The following is a 22,690-nucleotide window of genomic DNA, read 5'->3' as shown; positions in this document are numbered from 1 at the left end:
GTATCTCCTTTTAAACAGTAGTAGTGCCAGCAGCCTGATTCTGCCCTGGTTGAGGTGCAGCACATCTTTTTGGAACATGCTTCCCATCTCCAGAATGTTGTCCAGTTCCAAACACATCTAAATCCTTCTTCCCTGTACCATTGTCTCACCCACACATTGAATCTCTGGAGCTCTGGCTATTTTTTGGGTCCTGCATGTGGAACAGGGAGTATTTCTGAGAATGTTACTCTAGAGCTTCTGGATTTCAGCTTTCTATCTAAGAGCCTAAATTTGGCTTGCACTATCCTATGTTTTTAATTTTATTTATTTGTTACATTTGTATCACACCTTTTCCCACTTATTAGTAGGCTCAAAGTGGCTTACATAGTTCCGGAGAGGTGGTTACTGACTCCAGTGAGAACAAATACAGTGTAGGGGTACTATTACAGTGATAAATACAGTAAAGAAGTATTGGTAAATGTGTGATTCAGACAAAATGTCAGGGTGTGATCATGCGTCAGGGTTGAGTTACTGTCCGTTTCCTGATTAAATTGCCGTATTTTATTAATTGGTATTTGTCAGGTCTGTGGGGTATGCCTTCTTGAACAGGTGTGCTTTTAGTTTTTTCTTTTCAGAATTCTAGATGATATTCGTACATTTCAGGCGTTTTGGTAGTGTATTCCAGAGCTGTGTGCATATGTAAGAGAAACTTGACACATAGGTTGATTTATACTTCAGGCCATTCTGGCTGATTCAGTTGTGTTTCTAATTGGTAAGTTGTTAGTTCAGTCATATAGCTCGGAGCTAGACCATGTATTATTCTGTGAACAAAGGTACAAACCTTGAAAGTGATACGTTCCTTGATTGGTAGCCAGTGTAGTTTTTCTCGACGGGGTTTTGCACTTTCAAATTTAGATTTTCCATAGATAAGCCTGGCTGCCATATTGTGAACAGTCTGTAGTTTCCTTAGGATTTGTTCTTTGCAACCCGCATATATTCCATTGCAATAATCGACATGTGTTAGTACCATTCTTTGAATTATGTTGCGAAAAGTTTCCCTCGGGAAGAATTGTTTTACCCGCTTGAGTTTCCACATTGTGTGGAACATTTTCTTTGTAGTGGCAGTGGCTTGGTTCTCTAGCATTAGGTTTCTGTCAATATTAATGCCAAGGATTTTCAGGTTGTCTGAGATTGGAAGAGTATGTTGCGGGGTATGTATGGCTGTGGGGTGACTTCTGAAATGTTGAGATGAAAGAATGAGGCAGTGTGTTTTTTCTTTGTTGAGTTTTAGTTTGAATGTCATAAGCCAGGTATCCATTAGGCTTAGGCTGTTTTTTATTATATTGGTGATTTCTGAAGGGTTCGATTTGAAAGGTATGTATATTGTGATATCATCCACATACAGAAAAGGGTTAAGGCCTTGATTGAAAAGAGACTTGGTTAAGGGGGGTCATCATTAGGTTGAAAAGGATGGGTGAGAGAGGTGATCTCTGTGGTACTCCACAGTCTGTTTCCCAGGGTGAAGAAATATTCGAGTTTGACTTTACTTGATGTGACCTTGTGGTTAAGAATCCCTTGATCCATTTGAGTATATTCTCTCCAATTCCTATCTTGTCGAGTATTGTGGTCTACCATATCGGATGCACTCAACATGTCGAATTGGAGTAGGAGAATGTTTTTACCTAGTGCCATTTCTTGTTTGAATTTGGCAAGGAGAGATACCAGTACAGTTTCTGTACTATGGAGGGGTCTGAAACCGGATTGTGATTCATGAAGTATTGAGAATTTGTCGATATACTCGGTGAGTTGTTTGGCTACGATACTTTCTATCAATTTGGTTGTCACTGGGATGAATGCCATAGGACGATAGTTAATGATATCATTTGATTTCTTCTTGGTGTCTTTTGGTAATGGTGTGAGTAAAATGTTGCCTTTGTCCTTGGGGGAATAAGCCTTGTTGGAACATGTAGTGTAGATGGGATGTAAGATCTGCAATGATTGGTCAGGTGGTGATTTCATTAAATAGTTGGGACATGCATCCAGTTGACAATGAGCAGATGAGAGTTTTCTGGTCGCCTGTGCAACTGTTTCATCTGTAATCTGAGTGAATTTTGACCAGGTCCAATCTGGGTATTCCCCAGAGTGTGGGTCTAGTTCATCAAGGAAGGCATCAAGGTTAATGTTTTTATGAGACACAGTTTTTCGTAGGTTGGAAACTTTTTCTTTAAAGTATTTGGCAAGTTCTTCTGCTGGAGGAATGTCGGTATTTGATGTGGTAACTGGTTTGGTGTCTAGTAGTTTGTCCAATAGTTTGTATAATGTCTTCATTTCCTTGTAGTCTGTTCCAACTTGTGCTTTATAGTAATTCGGTTTGGATTTTTTAATCTCATTTTTGTATTTTCTTTGTGATTCTTTCCATGTGTTTGAGCGTTTCTATTTTTTCTCCACACTCTTTCAGGTCGTCTGGATATTGTTTTTAGTTTTTTCAAATCGTCGTTGAACCAAGGTGTTTTATTGAGTTTGTATGAGGTTTTTGTTCGTATAGGTACTATTTCATTTAGAACGGAAATGCATAGCTTTTCCCATTCCGCGAGGAAGCATTTAGAATCAGTTAAAGCTGCCAGTTGTTGTCATATATCGATTGCCAACATGTTTTTTGCATCTACATGACCTCTTATATTGTATGATGTTTTTTCTTCTACTTGGTGATGAGATCTGTAAATTAGTGCAATACCTCCTCTTCTTTTACCCTCTCTGGTCCAATGTAGGATTTTGTATCCTGGTGGGCATAGGTCCAGGATTATGGGATCATTTTGGTCATGGATCCATGTTTCATTGATTAACAGTAAATCAATGACTTCCTTTGTGATGCAGTCTGTTAGTGTTTCTGTTTTGTTTACTGCGGATCCGGCATTAATGTAACCTATTTTAATTATATGGTATGGTTCTATATTTGGGATTGTGGTGACTTATTAGTTGTTGTTTGTTTATTGGTTTAGAATTGTTAAGTCCTTTTTTCCCAGTTTGTACAGTTTGATCGTAGTCAGATGATTTTCTGTTGTAAGTTTTGTTGCCAGTTTGATGGAAGTTGGTGCATCTGGTTATTCATGGTTGGTTGTGTAGTATGGGTATGAAATTTTCGTTATGAGGTTTGGCCATTATTGTTTTGGATCAGAGTTATGGAGATAATTACTGAGTGACTTTGAATTTTTCTCTTTTTTTTTTTTTTATTGTGTGTGTGTTTGAGATAGTGGGTGTTTATATTTGATTGTGAGCAGGAGTAGAAGCTTGACTGTGTAAGAATTTCTTTCATAGATATAATGGGGTCTCTAGTAAGCTGTATTGCTTAAGATTCTTCCTGAGATTTATGTTGATTTATCAGGTTGGCGAATTTCTGTTCAAAGTGTGTTGCACTGGAAAGCTTCTACTTCTATTAAATATATGGGTACTGGTCTATTTGCTCTGATTTCTTAAAATTCACACTTATAGTTTTGGGCTGGTGCTGGATTTGATCAGCTGCTTGTAGCAGTATCGTTGCTGTGCTCCAGCCCTCCCCCGTTCCTCCTGCTGCGTTTGCCAGAGGCTCCTCCACTGCCCAACCAAGCCCCCTGGCTCTCGGTGCAAGCAACATCCGCTCAGGTGATGTGTCCAGACTCTGTGCAGTCCTCTCCTCCGCCTTGATCCCGCAGCAACCCTGCTGTACTCCCACTCGTGCTCATACTGGAGTCTGTGTTGGTGATGCAGGTTTCCACCTTGAGCTGCGAGGGGGGGAGGTGAATACCGCCGAGCACAATCTAACCAGAGGTATTCAGCTGCAGTGCTGCGGAGCTCCTGGCTCGCTAACAGTTGCAATATGTGGTCGTGTTGTTTCAGCCGTCTTGTCTGCTCAGTCGTTGCGCCTTGCTGATCCCCGCTTCGCTCTGTTCTGTTCCAACGGCCTGCCGTGCCTGCCACGAGGGGGATGTATGCTTGCCCTCCTGGTGTTCCCTGCTCCCTGTTCCATGAGACTGACAGTGGTAAAATGGTGCTCCCTGGTTACTGTGCTTCTTGGGGGTTTTTTCAAGCTGCGATCTGACCTTCAAAGTATGTACGGAGGGCTGTGGTTCTTTGACTCAGGGCTCAGGATCTCGGAGTTCGGAGATTGAACTCTTCACCCATCGCCATCTTTATTGTACCCATATGTACCAATACAGCTGGCTCTTCCCCAGCAGTGTTTTAAATCATATCTAGGTGATGTGTGAGATCTGCCTCCTTCACTCCTTCACACCATCCATACCCTTCCCTCCCTAGCAGAAGCTCTTGGAGACACATCCTCAGTGCGAGAGGATATTACTTCCTTTGGAGGCTAGATCCTGGCTATTGGATAACTTCTTCCTTACCAAAATGGTGCTTTCCTTTTAGATGATCTGTCTTCCAAGATAGTACAGAGGCTGCCAGACTAGAGATGGGACTTCTCTACTATGTCCCTGTTTTGTCTCCTTTTTATACCTCTGTCTTCAGTGCTTTCAAATCTAGTACTCTAGCCTTGACAAATCAGACTCATTCTTTGAGAACCAGGAGCTCTTTGCACTGAGTACACACATGCGAAGGTGTATTTTCAAAGCACTTAAGCTTGCAAAGTTTTATAGTAACCTATGGAACTTTGTAAGTCCTAAGTGCTTTGAAATGAGCACCCCACTTAGTGGGATATAACCATCTATCCACCGATTTTTGTAGCACTAGTTTGGTGGCCATATTTGGCCATGTTAATAGCTGAAATATCTTTGTCCGGTTTTCAACTTAACCAGCCTGTGCTGAATATCAGCTTGGACGGTTAAATTGAAACTGGCCAAAAATAAACAGGGTATTCATTGCCTGTCGCTGGAAATGGCTGGCATTGAATATCCGGGCTCAGGGCTGACCACAGGACGCAGCCCAGCTACCTCCCACGGAATGAATATCAAGCTCTCTGTCTCTGACACACAATTACACTCACTCTTTTTTTCTGCAGGGCTGATCCCAGCACACTCCACTTTCCTGCTTTTAGACAGTATTCAACCAGCTTCTTTCTCCGCTGCCTGTTTAGCTGCTGCCTCTTCCTTCATCCAACCTGTAAAGGCCCAAATCTCTGGTCCATATGCGCTGATTCCTATTGCTTTTTCTCCCAGCTGCTGAATTATCTAGCATGAGAGATTTCCACTGTGTCACTGGGAAGCAAGCAATCTATCCAAAAAAACAGATAGTTCAAAGAACAGGGCTCTCTTCATATTAAAATTTCCTATAGATCTGATTTCGCTGATAGAGATCATTACACAAGCCTGCGTTTCTTGGCGTCTCAGCTGCTTTTGATTCAGTATTAGCTCAGGTTCTCTTAAAATGCCTACAAGGTGTAATTATAGAGGGGGGACAGTTTTTTACAATGGTTTTCCTCCTTTTTAGAAGGTTGTCTCCATCAAGTATGTTTTCTTTCTTTTCCTTTTATTTTTTTCAGGGAGGGTCGCAGTGGTTTAGTATGGTAGGGGGGGACTCTCAGGGTTCTGTATTTTCTGTTATATTAGTTGACATCTATATGTCCTGTTTGTGATCTGTTATTTATTTATTTATTTGTTACATTTGTATCCCACATTTTCCCACCTATTTGTAGGCTCAATATGGCTTACATGGTTACATTAACAATTACAAGGTGATAGTATAATTAAAATGGGAACTATTGCGGTTCGCCCCCTGGGCGAACGAGCGAAAACGAGCAATTGAGTATTTGCGTTGCATCCATTTTTTGTGTTATTGATGATGTGTTTCCGTAGTCGGTTGTTTATATTTGTTCTATCGGGTAGACCTTTCTAAAAAGATGAGTTTTTAAGTTTTTCCGGAAGTTTAGGCGGTCGCTCGTGGTTTTCAGGTCTTTTGGTAGTGTGTTCCATAGTTGTGTACTTAAGTAGGAAAAACTGGATGCGTATGTGGACTTGTACTTCAGTCCTTTACATCTTGGGAAGTGAAGATTTAGGTATGTTCTTGCTGATTTGACTGTGTTTCTCATTGGTAGGTCGATCAGGTCGGTCATGTAGCCAGGAGCTAGTCTTTGTAGTATTTTGTGAACCAGTGTGCATACTTTGAAGGTGATACATTCTTTGATTGGTAGCCAGTGTAGTTTTTTGCGAAGGGATTTTGCACTTTCGAATCTTGTTTTGCCATAAATGAGCCTAGCTGCCGTGTTTTGAGCGGTCTGGAGTTTCTTTAATATTTATTCTTTGCATCCCGCGCATATTCCGTTGCAATAATTGATGTGGGATAGTACCATTGCTTGAACCATGTTGCAGAAAGTTTCCCTCGGGAAGAATTGTTTCACTCATTTGAGTTTCCACATTGTGTGGAACATTTTCTTTGTTGTGGCTACGACTTGGTTCTCTAGTGTTAGGTGTCTGTCTATGGTAATGCCGAGAAGTTTCATATTGTCTGAGATTGGGAGAGTATAGTCTGGGGTATTGATAGTTGTGGGGTGGTCTGGGCTGTGTTGGGAAGAGAGGATGACACAGTGTGTGTTTCTTTATTTAGTTTCAGTTTGAATGCCGTTGCCCAGGATTCCAAGATTCTCAAACTGTTATTGATTTCTTTGGTGATTTCTGATGGGTTCGATTTAAAAGGTATGTTTATGGTGACATCGTCTGCGTAGAGGAAGGGGTTAAGGCCATGTTTAGATAGTGACTTAGCTAATGGGGTCATTATGAGGTTGAAGAGAATGGGTGATAGAGGTGATCCTTGTGGTACACCACAAACTGTTTGCCATGGTGATGAGATTGTCGAATTCGATTTTACTTGGTATGATCTTGTAGTGAGGAACCCCTTGATCCAGTTGAGTGTCTTCCCTCCAATCCCTATCTTATCAAGTATTCTGAGTAGTATGTTGTGGTCTACCATATCAAATGCACTCGACATGTCAAATTGAAGTAGTAGGATTTTTTTTTTTAACCTATCGCTATATTGTTCTTGAATTTGACCAGGAGTGTAACTAGTACCATTTCTACTATGTTTGGGTCTGAATCTAGATTGTGATGTGTGCAGTATTGAGAATTTATTGATGTATTCCATAAATTGTTTGCCTTCCATTGATTTAGTTGTCAGTGGGATAGATGCAACTGGGCGGTAATTCGCGATTTTTTTTTTTTTTTCTTGTGGTCTTTTGGTATCGGTGTGAGTAATATGTTGCCTTTTTCTATGGGGAATAGGCCTTGCTTGAGCATGTGGTTTAGGTGGGATGTGAGGTCTGCCATGAATCGGTTGCGGGCCTGTTTCATGATATAGTTGAGACAAATGTCTAATCTACAGTGGGTATTGGAGAACTTTCTGATCGCCTGTGTTACTGTTTCAACATTGAGATGGGTGAAGTTTGTCCAACTGCGGTCTACTGGGTATTCTCCTGGGTGTGGGTCCAGCTCATCAAGGAAGGTTTCGAGGTCAGTGTCCTCCTATGATAGAGTGTTGCGTAAGTTAATTATTTTTTCTTTGAAGTAGTTTGCCAGTTTGTCTGCCGATGGAAAGTCTGTATTTGATGTAGTGACAGGGTTGGTGTCTAGAACTTTATTCAGTATTTTGTATAATTTCTTCATTCTTTGTAATCTGTTCCTATTTGTGTTTTATAGTAGTTTCTTTTGGTTTGTATTTTTTGTGTGGTTGTTTCCATGCTGTGAAAGTTTGTTCGTTTTTGTTTTTCCTCAATGTTTGTTTGAGTTGTCTGGATTGTGTCTTAAGTTTTTTTCAGTACGTCGTTATACCATGGTGTCGAACTGTTATTTCGTGACTTTTTGTTTGTATAGGAGCTATGTCATCTAGTATAGAGTTGCATCTTTTTTTCCCATTCTGCAAGGAAATTTGTGGATTCCGTTTGTGCTGACCATTCGTTGTTGTATGCCAGCTGCCAGAAGTTTTCATGTCCATCTGACCTCTTGTACTGTGTGTAGTGCGTTCTTGTTTTCTGTGGTGTCCCTTTTTCCGCCAGAGTGGGGTCAGGTTCAGTTTAATGTGATCGGACCATGACGTTTCCGACCATTTGTGATCTGTTACAATGAAGTTCTGGTCAGTTGAGAATTTGTGTGAGAGTAGGTCGAGTGTGTGACTTTTTACATGGGTTGCATGCATTTGTGGCCATTTGAAGTCCCATAGATTGAGAAAGTCCTTAAATTCTAGTACATTGTTAGATTTTGGGTCTTCTAAGTGAAGGTTGATGTCTCCAAGCAGCAGCACATTTGAGTTAGTTGCACATGTAGCTGGGTGCAACTAACTGGGCATCGTTCCAGTTTCCTGGGGGTCTGTAGAATATGACGCAGGTCAAGTAGTCTCGCAGGGTTTTGTCTTGTATCCTGATTGAGGCAATTTCTAGTTGTGATGTTATGGACTCAGCGATGAATTTGATTGTAAAGTGGGATCTGTAGATTAAAGCGATGCCTCAGCCTCTCTTTTCCTTTCTGGTCCAGTGTGTGATTTTGTGTCCAGGGTTATGGGATCTGTTTGGTTGTGGATCCATGTTTCATTAATGAACAATAGATCAAGGCTTCTGCCGTGATCCAGTCTGTTAGTGTTTCTGTTTTGTTTACTGCGGATCTGGCATTGATGTAGCCTACTTCGATTATTTGGTATGGTGTTTCTGCATTTGAGATTGTATTAACTTTTTTATTAGTTGTTGTTCATTTGGTGGTTTATGTTTATTTGGTCCCTTCTTTGCAGTCTTTAGTATGTGTCCATGGGTTGGAGATTTTCTTTTGTATGGTTTGTTGTCAGGTTGATATGTGGTGTGTCCTATTATCCGGTATTGGCTATGTAATATAGGTATCTGTCTCTCTTTTTTTTTTTTTAATCTCATCTACTACATAGGCGCGTTAATGGAATGGGTGCTGTAATTTTAACAGAGCTGAAAAAATCCCAGGTTCCATGAGCAACTGAAATTGAGACTGGCTTCTGGTGCAAAAGATTTCTGTGCTGTAAGATAAAATGTTTATCTTAAACTGGAGGCTTTATACAAGACCAGCTGCAGTCTTGTCTCCCTCTTCCATACAACAAAATTTTGACCCTTCTTGCTGAGAACTGTAGCTTCTGTATAAGGGACCGGACTGTCATCTGCTCACTGGTCAATTACACGGTACAATGTGTGACCCCTTCAGATGGTAACCAGATATCACAGAGAAGTTTGACACGTGCAGTGACTTCAGCTTCAAGGTTCATGAATAGAAATGAGTGCACCAGAAAACCTCCAGCATTTGAGCTGGTGGTGGGAGGCGGGGCTGGTGGTTGGGAGGCGGGGATAGTGCTGGGCAGACTTGTACGGTCTGTGCCCTGAAAATGACAGTTACAAATCAAGGTAAGATATACACAAAAAGTAGCACATATGAGTTATCTTGTTGGGCAGACTGGATGGACCATGCAGGTCTTTTTCTGCCGTCATCTACTATGTTACTATGTTACTATGTATAATGTTATCTTCAGGAGGTGTGGCTAATAACATTTGAATCAGCGTTAGGGAGTATATACCTAGCAGTAGTTTTTTTGTATCCATTTTGGTTTCTTCTTTTATATTTTGTGAGACAGTATTGTTTGTCAGTTTTTATGCTGATGCTATATTATTGATTGTACTTTTTTCTAAGTCTCTTGGTTCTCATTAGTCACAGATAGTTCAGGATTTTAGTGAGATTTCAGCACAGTGTGCTCAAAATGACCCCTAACAATGAATATGGAAAAGACTGAGATGATGGTGGTACCTACTGATCAGCTCTACTCTTCTCTGCATTTTTGTCTTTTCCCTCCTTTATTGAACCTATTCCAATTTGGAATTAAATCTTTTATCTAGGAATAGTTCTTGACTCCATGCTGACATTTTGCCCACAGGTTTTGTTATGTATTTTTTTTTTAAACTTTGGTGCTTCATCTTCAGTGTGTCAGATGATTTTTCTATGTTGACTGAATTGTTGATTTTACCTTAATTTGATTACTGTAATACTCTATATTTAGGTTTGCCTGATACAGTGCTTAGGCTTTTGCACCTTGGTTAGAACACTGCAGCACATCTGATTTCTGGATGTGCACAGTTTGGAGGCAATTCTGCAACTGGGAGCCTCCATGTAGGTGCCCCAAGGATGTGCAGTAGGATCCTTTTCCATAACAGAATTTAAGTGCCTAGGTTCCATTATAGAATGCTGGCTTAACCTGAGATTGGCACACCTAATATTTAGATGCTCAGTGTTACCAGCCATAATGCTGGCCTAAGTGCAGGCACCTAAATGAGGTTTTCTGTAAGTTACGTGCTTAATCCTGCCCCTGACTTGCTCGTGCTCTGCCCCTGTGTCGCCCCCTTGCAAGTACACGCTATGTAACTGGGTATTTGCAGAATAGTGCTTAGGCGCCCTGCTAGCAGTAATGCAGGTACATGCACACATACACACATACACGCTGAAATGCTATTTACATATGCGGCACCTAAATTATAGAGCTGCCCATTTACCCTCAAATTCTATATGTGGCGCCGAAAAAAAGGACTCGTAAGGTGATTCTGTAAATCTAGCCGAAAGTTAGGGGCAGTTTATAGAATGTGCTTAATGTTAGGTGCGGTTTATAGTATACGCTTAGCGGTTGTTCTTGCAACCAAAATTTAGGCGTGAACGTTTAGCCCACCTAAAACGGGCCTAAATACCAGCCTCTGACTTAGACGGACATCAGACACATTCTGTAACGGCACACATAATTTTTAGAAGTTCCACAATCGCCAGTGGCCATGCCCCTTTTACAGCTGCGTGCTGTAGAATTTACCTGCAGCACTTTATAGAATACACTCATGAAGTTGTGTGTTTAAATCTAGTGCCAATTTGTGCTGCTGATTAGATGTTAAGTACCAGTTATCTGTACTGATTGGCTTATTGTTCATTTGAGTTGTGTGTGTTTAATTTGACTGTGCGGCTTTGTTGTTTTTAGCAGTGCTGTGTTATATAAAACTTTCATAAGAAAGTGTGTGTTTTCACTATGATATACACAACTGAAACAGTTTACCCTTGAAGTTGCAGTGTGTGTAGCATTATTTGTTTTTGTTAAGATAAAGGCTTGAGTGTTTTCTGCTTACCCATTTTATTTTGAATAATTTTCTGTTTCTGTTATTGTTTTTATGTGAACTATTACATATGTTTGTTGTAAACCATCTAGAAGTATGTTGATAGGTGGGTGTATATTTAATAAAAAGAAATGAAAATTAATGAAACTTTGATATAGGGTGTCCTGTTTGCTGTTCTAGGCTTTGGTCACATTCCAGGATGTTGCTGCTTATTTCTTGGAAGTGGACTGGGACATTCTGGGGGAATGGCAGAAGGAATTGTTCAAGAAGGTCATCAAGGAGATTCATGACGTCCTCATATCACGAGGTAAATGTCTTCTCTGTCATCCACCACACAAGCACATTATGGAATCAGTGGTAAAAATCACAGGAACCATGAGCACCTGAAATTTAGAACCTGGCTTCTGATGCCATCCCATATTAAATAGGAGGAGCTTGTGAAAGACACCACTGCTACAAGATCTGCAAAAGATTCTGCTCTCTGAAGATAAAATGTAAAACTTAAATTAGAGGCTTCACATAACACCAGCTGGAGTCTCTCTCTCATTCCTATACAAAATATTTTGGCACCAGACAGAGGATTTACCTTTCAGATTTCTTCTGAGACTTCTGTCATGGCATATCAGCTGCACAAAAGTCAACTATGTTGTATAACATATAAACCTCTCCAGAAGATTGACCTCTGCAGTGCCTCCACCTAGGAGAGCTATGAAGAGAGAACCTGTAGGTTTAATCTTAATTAAATGTCAAGCCACTGCTGCCTCTTCTCCAAGCTTTGCCAGACAAATACACACACCCCAAGATATCACGTATTGCTCCATCAAAACATGAAGCAGAGGGAACCTCACGAGAGATTGTACAAATACAAGTGTAATTTTCCTACTTCTTTTTGACAGGTTATTCAATTGTTAACCCTGATATTATATTCAGGATTGAAAAGGAAGATGAGAAATATTTCACTCAACATTTTGAGTGGGAGGGGGAAAAAACCCCAAATGACTCCACCAACAGTAAGTAAATGTTTTACATTTAATGGACTTTGCATTTTTAGTTCACAGGAGATGGGTCATTAAAATAAAACATTTGGACACTTGATATCAGTTTCCTAATTTTATATTATCAGATAATTGGTGAATCCTTGTAAATGTATTTTCTCCTCACAGGCTTTCCAATTGTAACGTCTGTGTCCTCACTGAGTGTTAAACAGGAGGACAATCTCCCTTTCATGGATCATTCTGAATCAGAGATGTCTGAACAGACTGACCCTTCTGTAACAAGTAAGTATAAAAATCTTTGCTCAAGTCAGCTGGGACCATTCAGGAATTCAGCGGTGGTGAGATAAAAGGCTGTCATATCCTCTTCTCCTGCTGTCTATTTCCCTACTTTGGACAGATTGAACTGCCTATGGAGATGGAGGAGGCAGTGATAGAGGTGGGTATCCCAGGGGTGGGGGAGGTCTGCAAAACCCTTCATCTTAGCACTCTAAGATGAAAGGTTTTGCTTTCTTGGGGTTGAGAAATCTGTACTGTTGAAAGAACTGCCGGAGGTGGAGAGGCTTCTGCATTGTTGTGGAGGAACATGCTGATTAACATGGTGTAGTTTGACTTGGTTATGGATATTTTGTATTGCTGACAAGTTAATGCAAATCACAGTACATAATGCAGTTTATTGTAATGATGCTATTCCCAGTTCCAAAATGGCGGCTGCGGCTTCCTGTAGCAGCCTCCTGCTTATGCCATTCCTGTTTCCAAAATGACGGCCATAGTCTCCTGCAGCAGACTCAATCACCACTTCCTTTTTTGTAACTTTTATATTTATTAATTTTCAAGCAAAATAACTGACAGCATCTCTTACCAGAAAAAATTACGAACAAGTGTACATTTTTTATATAACTGCTACCCCCAATAGCGAAAAATTAAAAATAGACCTTCCCCATCCTTTATCTCCTCACCATTTTCCCACTCTTCTCCTCAAATCTCACAGAATGTCCTTCCAACTGAGAAATCTACCCACATTTTCTTGAAATATCCATTTCTTAGAATGTAAGCCAGGCAATCTATATCGTTCGTATATAATAACCATCTCTATAGTTGGCATGTCCCTTGTGTGCCAATGTGAGGCAATTAGCAGTCGAGCTGCTGTAAAACCCAATAGCATTAATTTATCCTTGGCTCCCGTTATCCCTTCCACTTTCCCACTTAGTAGTGCATTTTCCAGTGTCGGTGCTAGGGTTTCTGGCGCCCTCCTGCAGCCTATTAGTCAGCTCCCCCTACCCATCTTGGGGCAGGGTCACTATCAGGCTTTTTTTCGAAAGTGATCGCCGGGCATCTTCCGACATAAATCGGGAGATAGCCGGCGGTGTCTCAAAAGCGGCAAAATCGGTATAATCGAAAGCTGCTTTTTTTACACCATCGCCGCTTTCCCGTCGCCGAGCTGGCGAAACTTCAAGGGGGCGTGTCAGTGGCGTGGCGAAGGCGGCACATGGGCGTGGCTACCAGATGGCCGGCTTTTGCGGATAATGGAAAAAAAAAAAGCGGCGTTAATCAGTATTTCGCCGGGTTTACTTGGTCCTTTTATTTTCATGACCAAGCCTCAAAAAGGTGCCCCAACTCACCAGATGACCACCAGAGGAAATGGGGGATGACCTCCCCATACTCCCCCAGTGGTCACCAACCCCCTCCCACACTAAAAAAATAAAAATAAAAACCTTTTTTGCCAGCCTGTATGTCAGCCTCAAATGTCATACCCAGCTCCCTGACAGCAGTATGCAAGTCCCTGGAGCAGTTTTTAATGGGTACAGTGCACTTGAGGCAGGCAGACCCAGGTCCATCCTCCCCCCCCCCCCCCCCCACCTGTTACACTTGTGGTGCTAAGTGTTGAGCCCTCCAAACCCCCCCAAAGCCCACTGTACCCACATGTAGGTGCCCCCCTTCACCCATAAGGGCTATGGTAATGGTGTAGAGTTGTGGGGAGTGGGTTTGGGGGGGCTCAGCACCCAAGGTAAGGGAGCTATGCACCTGGGAGCTATTTGTATATTTTTTTTTAATTTTTAGAAGTGCCCCCTAGGGTGCCCGGTTGATGTCCTGGCATGTCAGGAGGACCAGTGCACTACAAATGCTGGCTCCTCCCACGAGCAAATGCCTTGGATTTAGCTGGGGTTGAGATAGCCGCTTTTAGTTTCCATTATCGCTGAAAAACAAAACCGGCCATCTCAAACCCGGCGAACTCTGGCATTTGGCCTGGCCAAACCATATTATCGAAAGAAAAGATGGCCGGCCATCTTTTTCGATAATACGGTTTGGCCAGCTGTTTGCGGCGCCGCCAAAATAGATCGCCGGCAATCTATTTCGCCGGCACTGTTCGATTATTCCCCTCTATGGTTCGTACCCTAAAGTAACCACACCCCTTTTACCAGCCATGGCGCATATAAACAGGCATCATTGAAAATATTATACTAGTATAGGAGAAGAAAAATAACTTATTTATGGAAAAAAAAATAAAAAATTTCTGTGAGCTGTTACAGCTCCAGTATACCCAAAATGACACAAACCAAATTAGCATACAGACCAGGAATTAGGAGAACAGTCTTGCCAAACCTGAAACAATATGTTATCAGAATCTCAGAACCTAACAAACAGATCCCTATTCAGAAAAACAGAAAGAAGTACGTTGCAAAATTGGACATATTCCAAACACTAAAATGAAAATAAAATGATTTTTTTTTCTACCTTTGTTGTACGGTGACTTTGTTTTTCTGATCATGTTGCTCTCAGTCTCTGATTCTACTGCTCTCTCAACTCCGTTTCCAGGGCTTCCTTTCCATTTATTTCTTTACTTTCTTGCCCTACATCCATACATAAATATCACGATCTCTGGCTTCTCTGACACTGGGATAAACGTGAGCCCTTGGGCTACTGCCGTAAAGCGGCAGCAGCAGGCAAAACCCCCCAACCAGAACTGGACTACCAAACAAACAAAAGACAGGAGCTGCAGATGCAGACAAACAAGGCAAGAACACACAGGACTAGAGATTGGAGTGGAACTAAGCTATAGGCAAGCAAAGCTGGAAAGACAGGACTGGACCAACTGGACTTCACCTGTGGTGGCCGCCGTTCCCCAGAGGTTGAGCCCCTAGGTGCGGGCGGCCTGCAGGACTTCAGGATTCCACACAAGACACATGGTACAGGAACAAGCTAGACTGAAGCAGAGTTAGGGTTCAGAGGGGAAAGGAGTAAACATGAGAGGCAAGGCAGAATACTAGGCTAGGACTCACAGACAAATAACACAACACTAGGCAGAAAACAGACAGACTGAAACATGGACTGAAAGCTGCCAAGCAGCCACTAGGAGAGATACAATCAATATGCTAAAAGCTAAACTACACACAGACTGAACAGGAATGTAAATTGCAAATGAGGGTTCAGTGAATTCAACCAGTTATAAAATTGATGAAAGGTATCCACACCACCATCCCAGACATACAGTATATCATCCAAGAACCGCTTCCAAAATGCAATATATTGAAACCATTGAGAAGTGTACAGATGTTCCTTTCAGATTTAGCTAGAGGTTGCCCAAGGTCTGTAATCAGAAAAGCTTTTCTTCATGCTAAGTTTGCGCAGAGAGGTGTTGCTGTTTTACAAATCTAAGCCCACACAAGATAAATTAGTGGCTGTATTTTATTACAGTAGTCATATCTGTTGTGGCATTAATTTTCACGTATTGGTCAATATTGTCCCTTCATGATGGTTTTCTACATAAGCCAGTGATAGCTTATGAGAGGGTTAAGACCATTGGAGAATTTTTGTCATATAAAAGATTAGATTATACTTGTGACAAGGTTGATAATTGTGACAAAACAATAGGTTTTTAAGCCTATAAAACTGCCTTATTTCTTGAAGTGTATTTCTCTAGTTTGACCAGCAGGTGGTACCTGTTTATTTTAAAGCTGTTACTGAGTAATGACTGTTCCTTCTTTAGTTAACACAGATAAGAGGTAACCTGCAGTGATGTGACCAGCTATTTTTCAAACTTGTTGTTTAGGGCTCTGGCCCAGGAGCTCAGTTCATTTAGAATGTACTGGCTTTTTCTTCAGTCTTAGCCAGGGAGAAAAGAGAGAAGGATCTCGTTGCTGAAGCCCTGTGAACAGTTATATTTGATAAACTTGTGAGCAGCTATATGTCCTGATCTCTGCAGGTCACACAGATGTTTAGATAGTGTTGTAATTGATCCATATTTAGCTACCTGTTACTATGTGCTGTTTTGTTCCATCTGTTTTTATGGTTCACTAATATCTTTTTCATGACAATAAACATTTTTAGTTTATTGCCTCTGCTTGTCTGGACTTACTAAGAATCCTGGTGGTTTGTGTGTTGGGTCTGTGAGAGATTTCTGGGAACTGTGGGACCACTGTAAATGTGGCCCCCAGTAACCTAGACATCACTGGATATAATTTGAGAGCAGGAGACTTGTCCAAAGGCGGTTGGGACTCATTCGGTGGGAGGAGCACGAGTGGCAGGTGGACCCGAGCTGTGCTGGGAATAGACCATCTAAGTTGCCGTGGGGTAGCTCCAGAGAGGTGGCAGGGCGTTTTGTGACAGACTTTGTCCTCCTTTTTTGGTGGCAGTGTGGTGGGATTGTCAGGGTGAGGGTCACCATCCACTGAGTGGTTCAGAGGTTTTTACCTGTAACCTCACAGAGCACAGTGAGCAAGCACAGCAATAACAGGGTCCCTTCCCTGTTTTTGGTAGTGTTGGGAGATTAGCAGCGTGCTGCTGTCAACTGGTAGCACCCCTCAGACACTGGATATGTCTGACCTAACACCAGAGCAACCGGATGATCTCGGCGAGGAGAAGCTGCAGTACCAGCATGTGCCAAGGCCCAAGGCATGATCTACAGCTCGGATCGGGCCCAACTTGTTTGCACAGTTTGATGATACCCGAGGTGACATAGATGGATATCTAACTGCCTTTGGAAAAATGTACAGCCTCGGTGAGATTCCTCAGGAAGACTGGATGAGCTATCTGGGAGGAAAGCTCACTGGTAGAGCACTTGAGGCATTCCAAAGACTGTCCATGGAGACGTGCTCCCAGTTTGAGGAGGTGCTTTGTTGAACTGTTACGCCATTACCCTTGCCCCCCTTAGACCTACAGACTAAAGTTCCGAACTTCATAAAAGGGAGTGGATTATACTTGCAGCGAGTTTGTGATTCAGCTAAGATACCAGCATCAGTGATGACTCAATGGAGCGGATGTTAAAACCCTGGAAGACTGCCCAAACCTAATGGTCCTGGAGCAGATTCTGCAGAGTTGTCCATTCCACACTCTGGAATGCACTGCCTGAAAGGCTCCACTTAACACAAGACCATCTCTATTTCAGGCAGCAGGTGAAAGCTTTGCTGTTCAACCAGGCCTTTAATGGAAGAGGTAACTAAAGTTTTGATCTCACTCACACACACAAGGAGTGACTCGGGCTGCACATACTGCAGCAGGACATGTTTAATCACTCCTACCCTAGCTGAGATAATATTTAACCATCTCTCTGACCTCATGTGCAAAGATGCACTATACAGTGATCTGACTACAAAGGGCCTGCACCAGCTCCAGTTGATTCAGAATGCAGCAGCAAGACTCATAAAAGGTTGCAAGTGATGCGACTACATCGCACCATTTTTGCAAAAACTTCATTGGCTACCAGTACAATACAGGGCTAAATGTAAAACTCTTATGTCTGATCTTCAAGGCCCTGAAAGGAAATGGCCCTCAGTTCCTGAAGAATGAGATGATCCTCCACACATCGCCAAGGACACTAAGGTCCTCTCAAGGGGACTATCACTAACCACACCCTCTCCAAAAGACATTACATAATGTGATACCTGCAAGCGAGCCTTCTCCGGAGTAGCCCCCACTTCTGTGGGTGCTTTCTAGGAACTGTGGGACCCCTGGGCGTGTGACCCCAGTGTCCTAGAAATCACCAGGGAATAACTTGAGAGTGGGAGACTTGCCCAGAGGCAAGTGGGAGGAGGGTGGGATCCAGTCAGTGGGAGGAGGGTGCTAGTGTAGACTATGTGCCCAGATGCAGGTGGGCCTGAGCAGTACTGGGGACAGACCCTCCAGGTGGCTGTAGGGTTAACCCCAGGTGAGTGCTAGGCATTCTGTGACACCATCCCATTCAATATTTTAAAAACTAGCAACATTTAATTTAAATAAAGAAGCTAATGGAAGATATAGAAAAATGAGGTGACTCAGTTCATTTTTGAACTGTTTTGCACAACACTGAACTGGAGGGAAAAGAAAACATGAATGACCCCAGCACAAGTAAATGAATACCTCTTCCCTTGGTACCCTGATTTCATCCCATGGCTTTCAGTACCATCTTTACGCTGATGACTCTCAGATCTACATCTCCACCCCTGAAATCTCAACCTCAATCCAGGACAAAATTTCAGCCTGCTTGTCCGACATTGCTGCTTGGCTGTCTCAACGCCATGTAAAGCTAAACATGACCAAAACTGAACTTCTGATTTTTCCCCCTAAACCCACCTCCCACCTCCCCTCTCCCCCCTTTCTCTATCTTTATCTCTGCTGCCCCCCATTACCTCTCCACTCTCATCTTTCCCTACATTCCTCCCCGTGAACTCCGCTCACTGGAGAAATCTCTCTTGTCGTCCCCCTTCTCCTCCACTGCTTACTCCAGGCTTCGTTCCTTTTCTCTCACGGCACCTTATGCCTGGAATAGACTTCCTGGACCTATACGTCTAGCTCCATCTCTACCTGTTTTCAAATCTATGCTGAAAACCCACCTTTTCACTGCTGCTTTTAGCTCCTAGCCACTACCCAGTTGCCCTCCCCTTGTCCCTTCCTTCCTTCTCACCATGTACTTCCCTCACCCGTAACTGTCTTGTCTGTCTGTATTATTTAGATTGTAAGCTCTTTCGAGCAGAGACTGTCTCTTTGTGTCAGGTGTTCAGCGCTGCGTGCGTCTGGTAGCACTATACAGATGCTAAGAATAATAATAAAAGGGCTTTGCATTTTAAGATCACAGGAGATGGTCATCAAAATCAAAGATGCGGAAACTTAATCTTATATTAGAGCGCAGATTTTATCAGACCTCGCTGAATACTCCTAGACATGTTTTATTTTCTCTTCCCAGGCTTCCCATCTGTAACATCTGTGTTCTCACTGAGCATTAAACAAGAGGAAGATCTCCCCTTCATGGATCATCCTGAATCAGAGTCATCTAAACAGGTTCACTTTCCTGTAAAAGGCAAGTACAACATTTACTTGTTATTTTATGTATTCATGTTTATAACTGCCTTATGGACTCCAGATAGAACACGAAACATAAATATCATCCAACAAGTACAGTATAATAAAGACAATAAAAAACAGTAAGACCAAGAAGATAAAATTTTAAGATCTGTAAAATCCATGTAAGAGATACTAGAATAAAAAAAATCATTAAAACTGATTCAACAGAAACAATAAAAATAAACTCTATACAGGTGAAAGCAGATGAGAATAATCAGGTCTTACCAAAGTACCCTTTTTCTAAAGTAAGTAAGATTTCGCACTTGGAGCAAAGGCTGTGTGGTAACAGCATTTCCTTTGCAGTTACCATACTGAATTCTTTACTACATATCACGACTACAGTGGAACCCCGTTATAACGTGCCCTCTTAAAACGTGAATCTGCTTATAATATGATCGTGTCGTGGCTCTTTTTTTTTTAAATTTACATTTCCTCTCCAGCCAGTGTCCACCTATGCTGATGATTAACTATGCCGGAGTTGGCTTGTCTGTGCTATTCTGAGATCTACCACTGTTGACCATTATAAACAAGGCTTTGCCTGCTCCAGGTGCTCTTCATCAAAGTGGCTTTGTCTGTTCCCAGTGCTGTTCTGAAATCTACCACGAGTGGACGCTTTGTCAACGTGGCTTTGTCTGAAATCTACCACGAGTGGACGCTTTGTCAACGTGGCTTTGTCTGAAATCTATCACGAGTGGACGCTTTGTCAACGTGGCTTTGTCTGAAATCAACCATGAGTGGACTCATAAACAAGGCTTTGTCTTCTGCAGGTGCTTTTTGCGACTTTGCAGGCTCCCAGTGCTGTTCTGAAATCTACCACGAGTGGACTTCTTTTTTTTTTTTTTTTTTTTCCCCCCCACTTTAAATTTTTATTATAATAATTTGTAACAGTCAATTTTCATAAAGAGCACATCCTGCTCACTCGAGCCCACACAGGGGCTAACAATTTCTAGACTAATACAGCACACTCAAGCTTATCAGCTAGTTGAACTCTACATTATTTGTTATAAAATTAGTGCCTTAAACAACTTCCACACCCCAAATAGACTGCGCGCCAATAATATGCGCCGCCACCCCTCCCAACCCTCCAACCTCTTCCGGCCTCGTCATAACTTGAGAATGCCCCTTGGTTCTTTGAGGCACGCTCTCTCACCCCTCCCCCCCCCCCCCCCCCCCCCCCCCCCGGATCCTCCCCCTCCAAGCCCATCAACATCCTCTAATTTTCCACCATCCTAAATGTAGTAATCGCTGTTGGAATCAAGCCCACCCACCATTATGTCGCAGAACCCCCTCCCTGCGATAAGTTGTAAGGCGCTCCATTTGTATTAACTAACCCAATTTGCACTTCCAATCACCCAATGTCGGGGGGGGGGGTGTCTACCTTCTTCCAATGCTGTGTTATATGGCACTTGGCTGCTGCCAACCCCCATCGCAGCCATTTGCTCTCCTCCTGAGAATCCCGTTCGTTATGCAAATCCAAGAGGCATACCACAGGACTACACACCAATGATGATTCAATCAGTATTAGTAACGCTTTCATAACGGTCTGCCAGAAGGGAACCACTCTTGGGCAGGTCCATATATGTAGAAAAGAACCCAGCTGTGATTTACATCTCCAGCATATGTCTGATGTACCAGGGTACATCTGCTTCATTCTCTCAGGTGTGTAATACCATCTGGATAGGACTTTATATGCGTTTTCCTGCATCAAAACACTTACTGAAGCTTTCTGAACTTCCCCACAAATAACTTCCCACTCCTGATCAGAAAAGCGGCAATTTAAATCTTCCTCCCAAGTCCCCTGAAAACCAAATGGTCTGGGATCACATCCCCTAAAAAATGTATATATCACTGATATTGGTCTGGGCACCCTCCTCAACAAAAGCCACAGATTTTCCAGACTTTCTGTCTCCTGAGGGTTCTCCCCCCTCCAACCCAATGTCCCCACAAAATGTTGAATCTGTATATAGGAAAAGATGTGCCCCCGGGCAGGCCAAACATGGAGCACAGCGTATCAAAACTCTTCACCTTACCCCCCCTGCAGCACAGCTTGAAAATTCAAGATACCCACTTGTTCCCACCACACAAATATGGCATTTTCTCTCCCTGCCCCAAATTTTGGCTCCCATCGCAAAGGCGCCAGTGTCGATACCCTATCAGTCTGTCCCCATGTCCTCCGCTCTAGATCTGTGTGTAAAGTTCCGCTCAGATGGGTGTAAAGGCCTCCAGGCATCTACCAACTCAAGAGCTTGTTCAAAAGATTCTAATATCCCTTTGCGTGGCCTTGACTCCAAGTATAGTGTTGTACTATCTGTTTCTGTTTCCATCACTAAATTCATGTCTCCTGCTACCACTATTGGCAAATCCATATAAGGTATCAGTCTACTAAGAAGATCAGGGTAAAAGGACTTCACTAAAGTCGTGGGCCTATAGATCCCCAGAAGATTGAGTTCTCTGCTCTGTATCCACAGTTTTAGAAAGCTATATCATCCCCCAGTATCTGTAAACAGTACCTTTTAGATGTACATGCCAGCGTTTTCCTAATTAAAACCTCAATGCCCCCTTTGCGGGTCCCTGATGATAAGTAATGTACTTCCCCTACCCACTGTCTACAAAGTTTCTGGTGTTCAGCATCAGTGAGCCTGGTTTCCTGAAGCAAATTATATCAAAATTTTGGATCTCTTGATTGGTGAGGTTATCCCTCCTACATTCCAGGAGGTGATCTTACATGTTGCTGCTATCTTTTACAATTGTGTGAAAAATCCACCCCTGGTCCAGAACCTGATACTTGCTCCCCAAGGACGCCCAGCCTCATCCCCAAAGAGATACACAGTTGTGAGTTTTCCCATATTGCACATAGTATGCTGCCACATACAAGCACCTTTTCTGGAGAAAAAATACAGCTTTTCTATCTCTGGCATTTCTTCAGAGTTGCATTCTCCATTTTCACTCCATATTAACCTCCACTTGCATATACTACCCCCACCCATCCCCCGGCAGCCAACAGAGAAACAACCACAGTAACATGTGGCGCTGAGTCTGAGATCACGGGTCCTGCCTGGGGCCCTCCCTTTACCCCTAAGTACACATGGAGGGGCATAATCGAAAGGGATGCCCAAGTTTTGCTGAGGACGTCCTCACAAAAGGTCCCGATGGAGGGGCGGGGAAACCTGTATTATCGAAACAAGATGGATGTCCATCTTTCGTTTCGATAATACGGTCGGGGACGCCCAAATCTTGACATTTAGGTCGTCCTTAGAGATGGTCGTCCCTAGACTTGGTCATTTCTGATTTTTGCCAATAATGGAAACCAAGGGCGCCCATCTCAGAAATTACCAAA

General features: G+C 42.6%; 1 protein-coding gene and 1 long non-coding RNA gene across 2 annotated transcripts in view; both read left to right on the top strand.

The window, feature by feature from the left end:
• The window catches only part of LOC115464433 (zinc finger protein 84-like), a 52,077-nt gene that overhangs the window by 10,363 nt on the left and 19,024 nt on the right, over nt 1-22,690 (top strand). The window contains exons 4-7 of the mRNA XM_030194815.1: nt 11,225-11,351; nt 11,941-12,054; nt 12,208-12,321; nt 19,196-19,309. Coding sequence (XP_030050675.1) covers nt 11,225-11,351; nt 11,941-12,054; nt 12,208-12,321; nt 19,196-19,309 — 469 coding nt within the window. The remainder of the gene's footprint in view (nt 1-11,224; nt 11,352-11,940; nt 12,055-12,207; nt 12,322-19,195; nt 19,310-22,690) is intronic.
• LOC115466366 lies at nt 1,145-6,519 on the top strand. Its single transcript, XR_003941539.1, has 3 exons — nt 1,145-1,182; nt 6,398-6,399; nt 6,432-6,519. It is a non-coding gene; the product is annotated as an uncharacterized LOC115466366 (long non-coding RNA).

The sequence above is a fragment of the Microcaecilia unicolor genome, chromosome 3 (genome assembly GCF_901765095.1).
Source record: "Microcaecilia unicolor chromosome 3, aMicUni1.1, whole genome shotgun sequence".
Lineage (NCBI taxonomy): Eukaryota > Metazoa > Chordata > Amphibia > Gymnophiona > Siphonopidae > Microcaecilia > Microcaecilia unicolor.
Note: the sequence above shows the minus strand (reverse complement) of the source record. Positions and strands in the feature narration are given on the sequence as shown.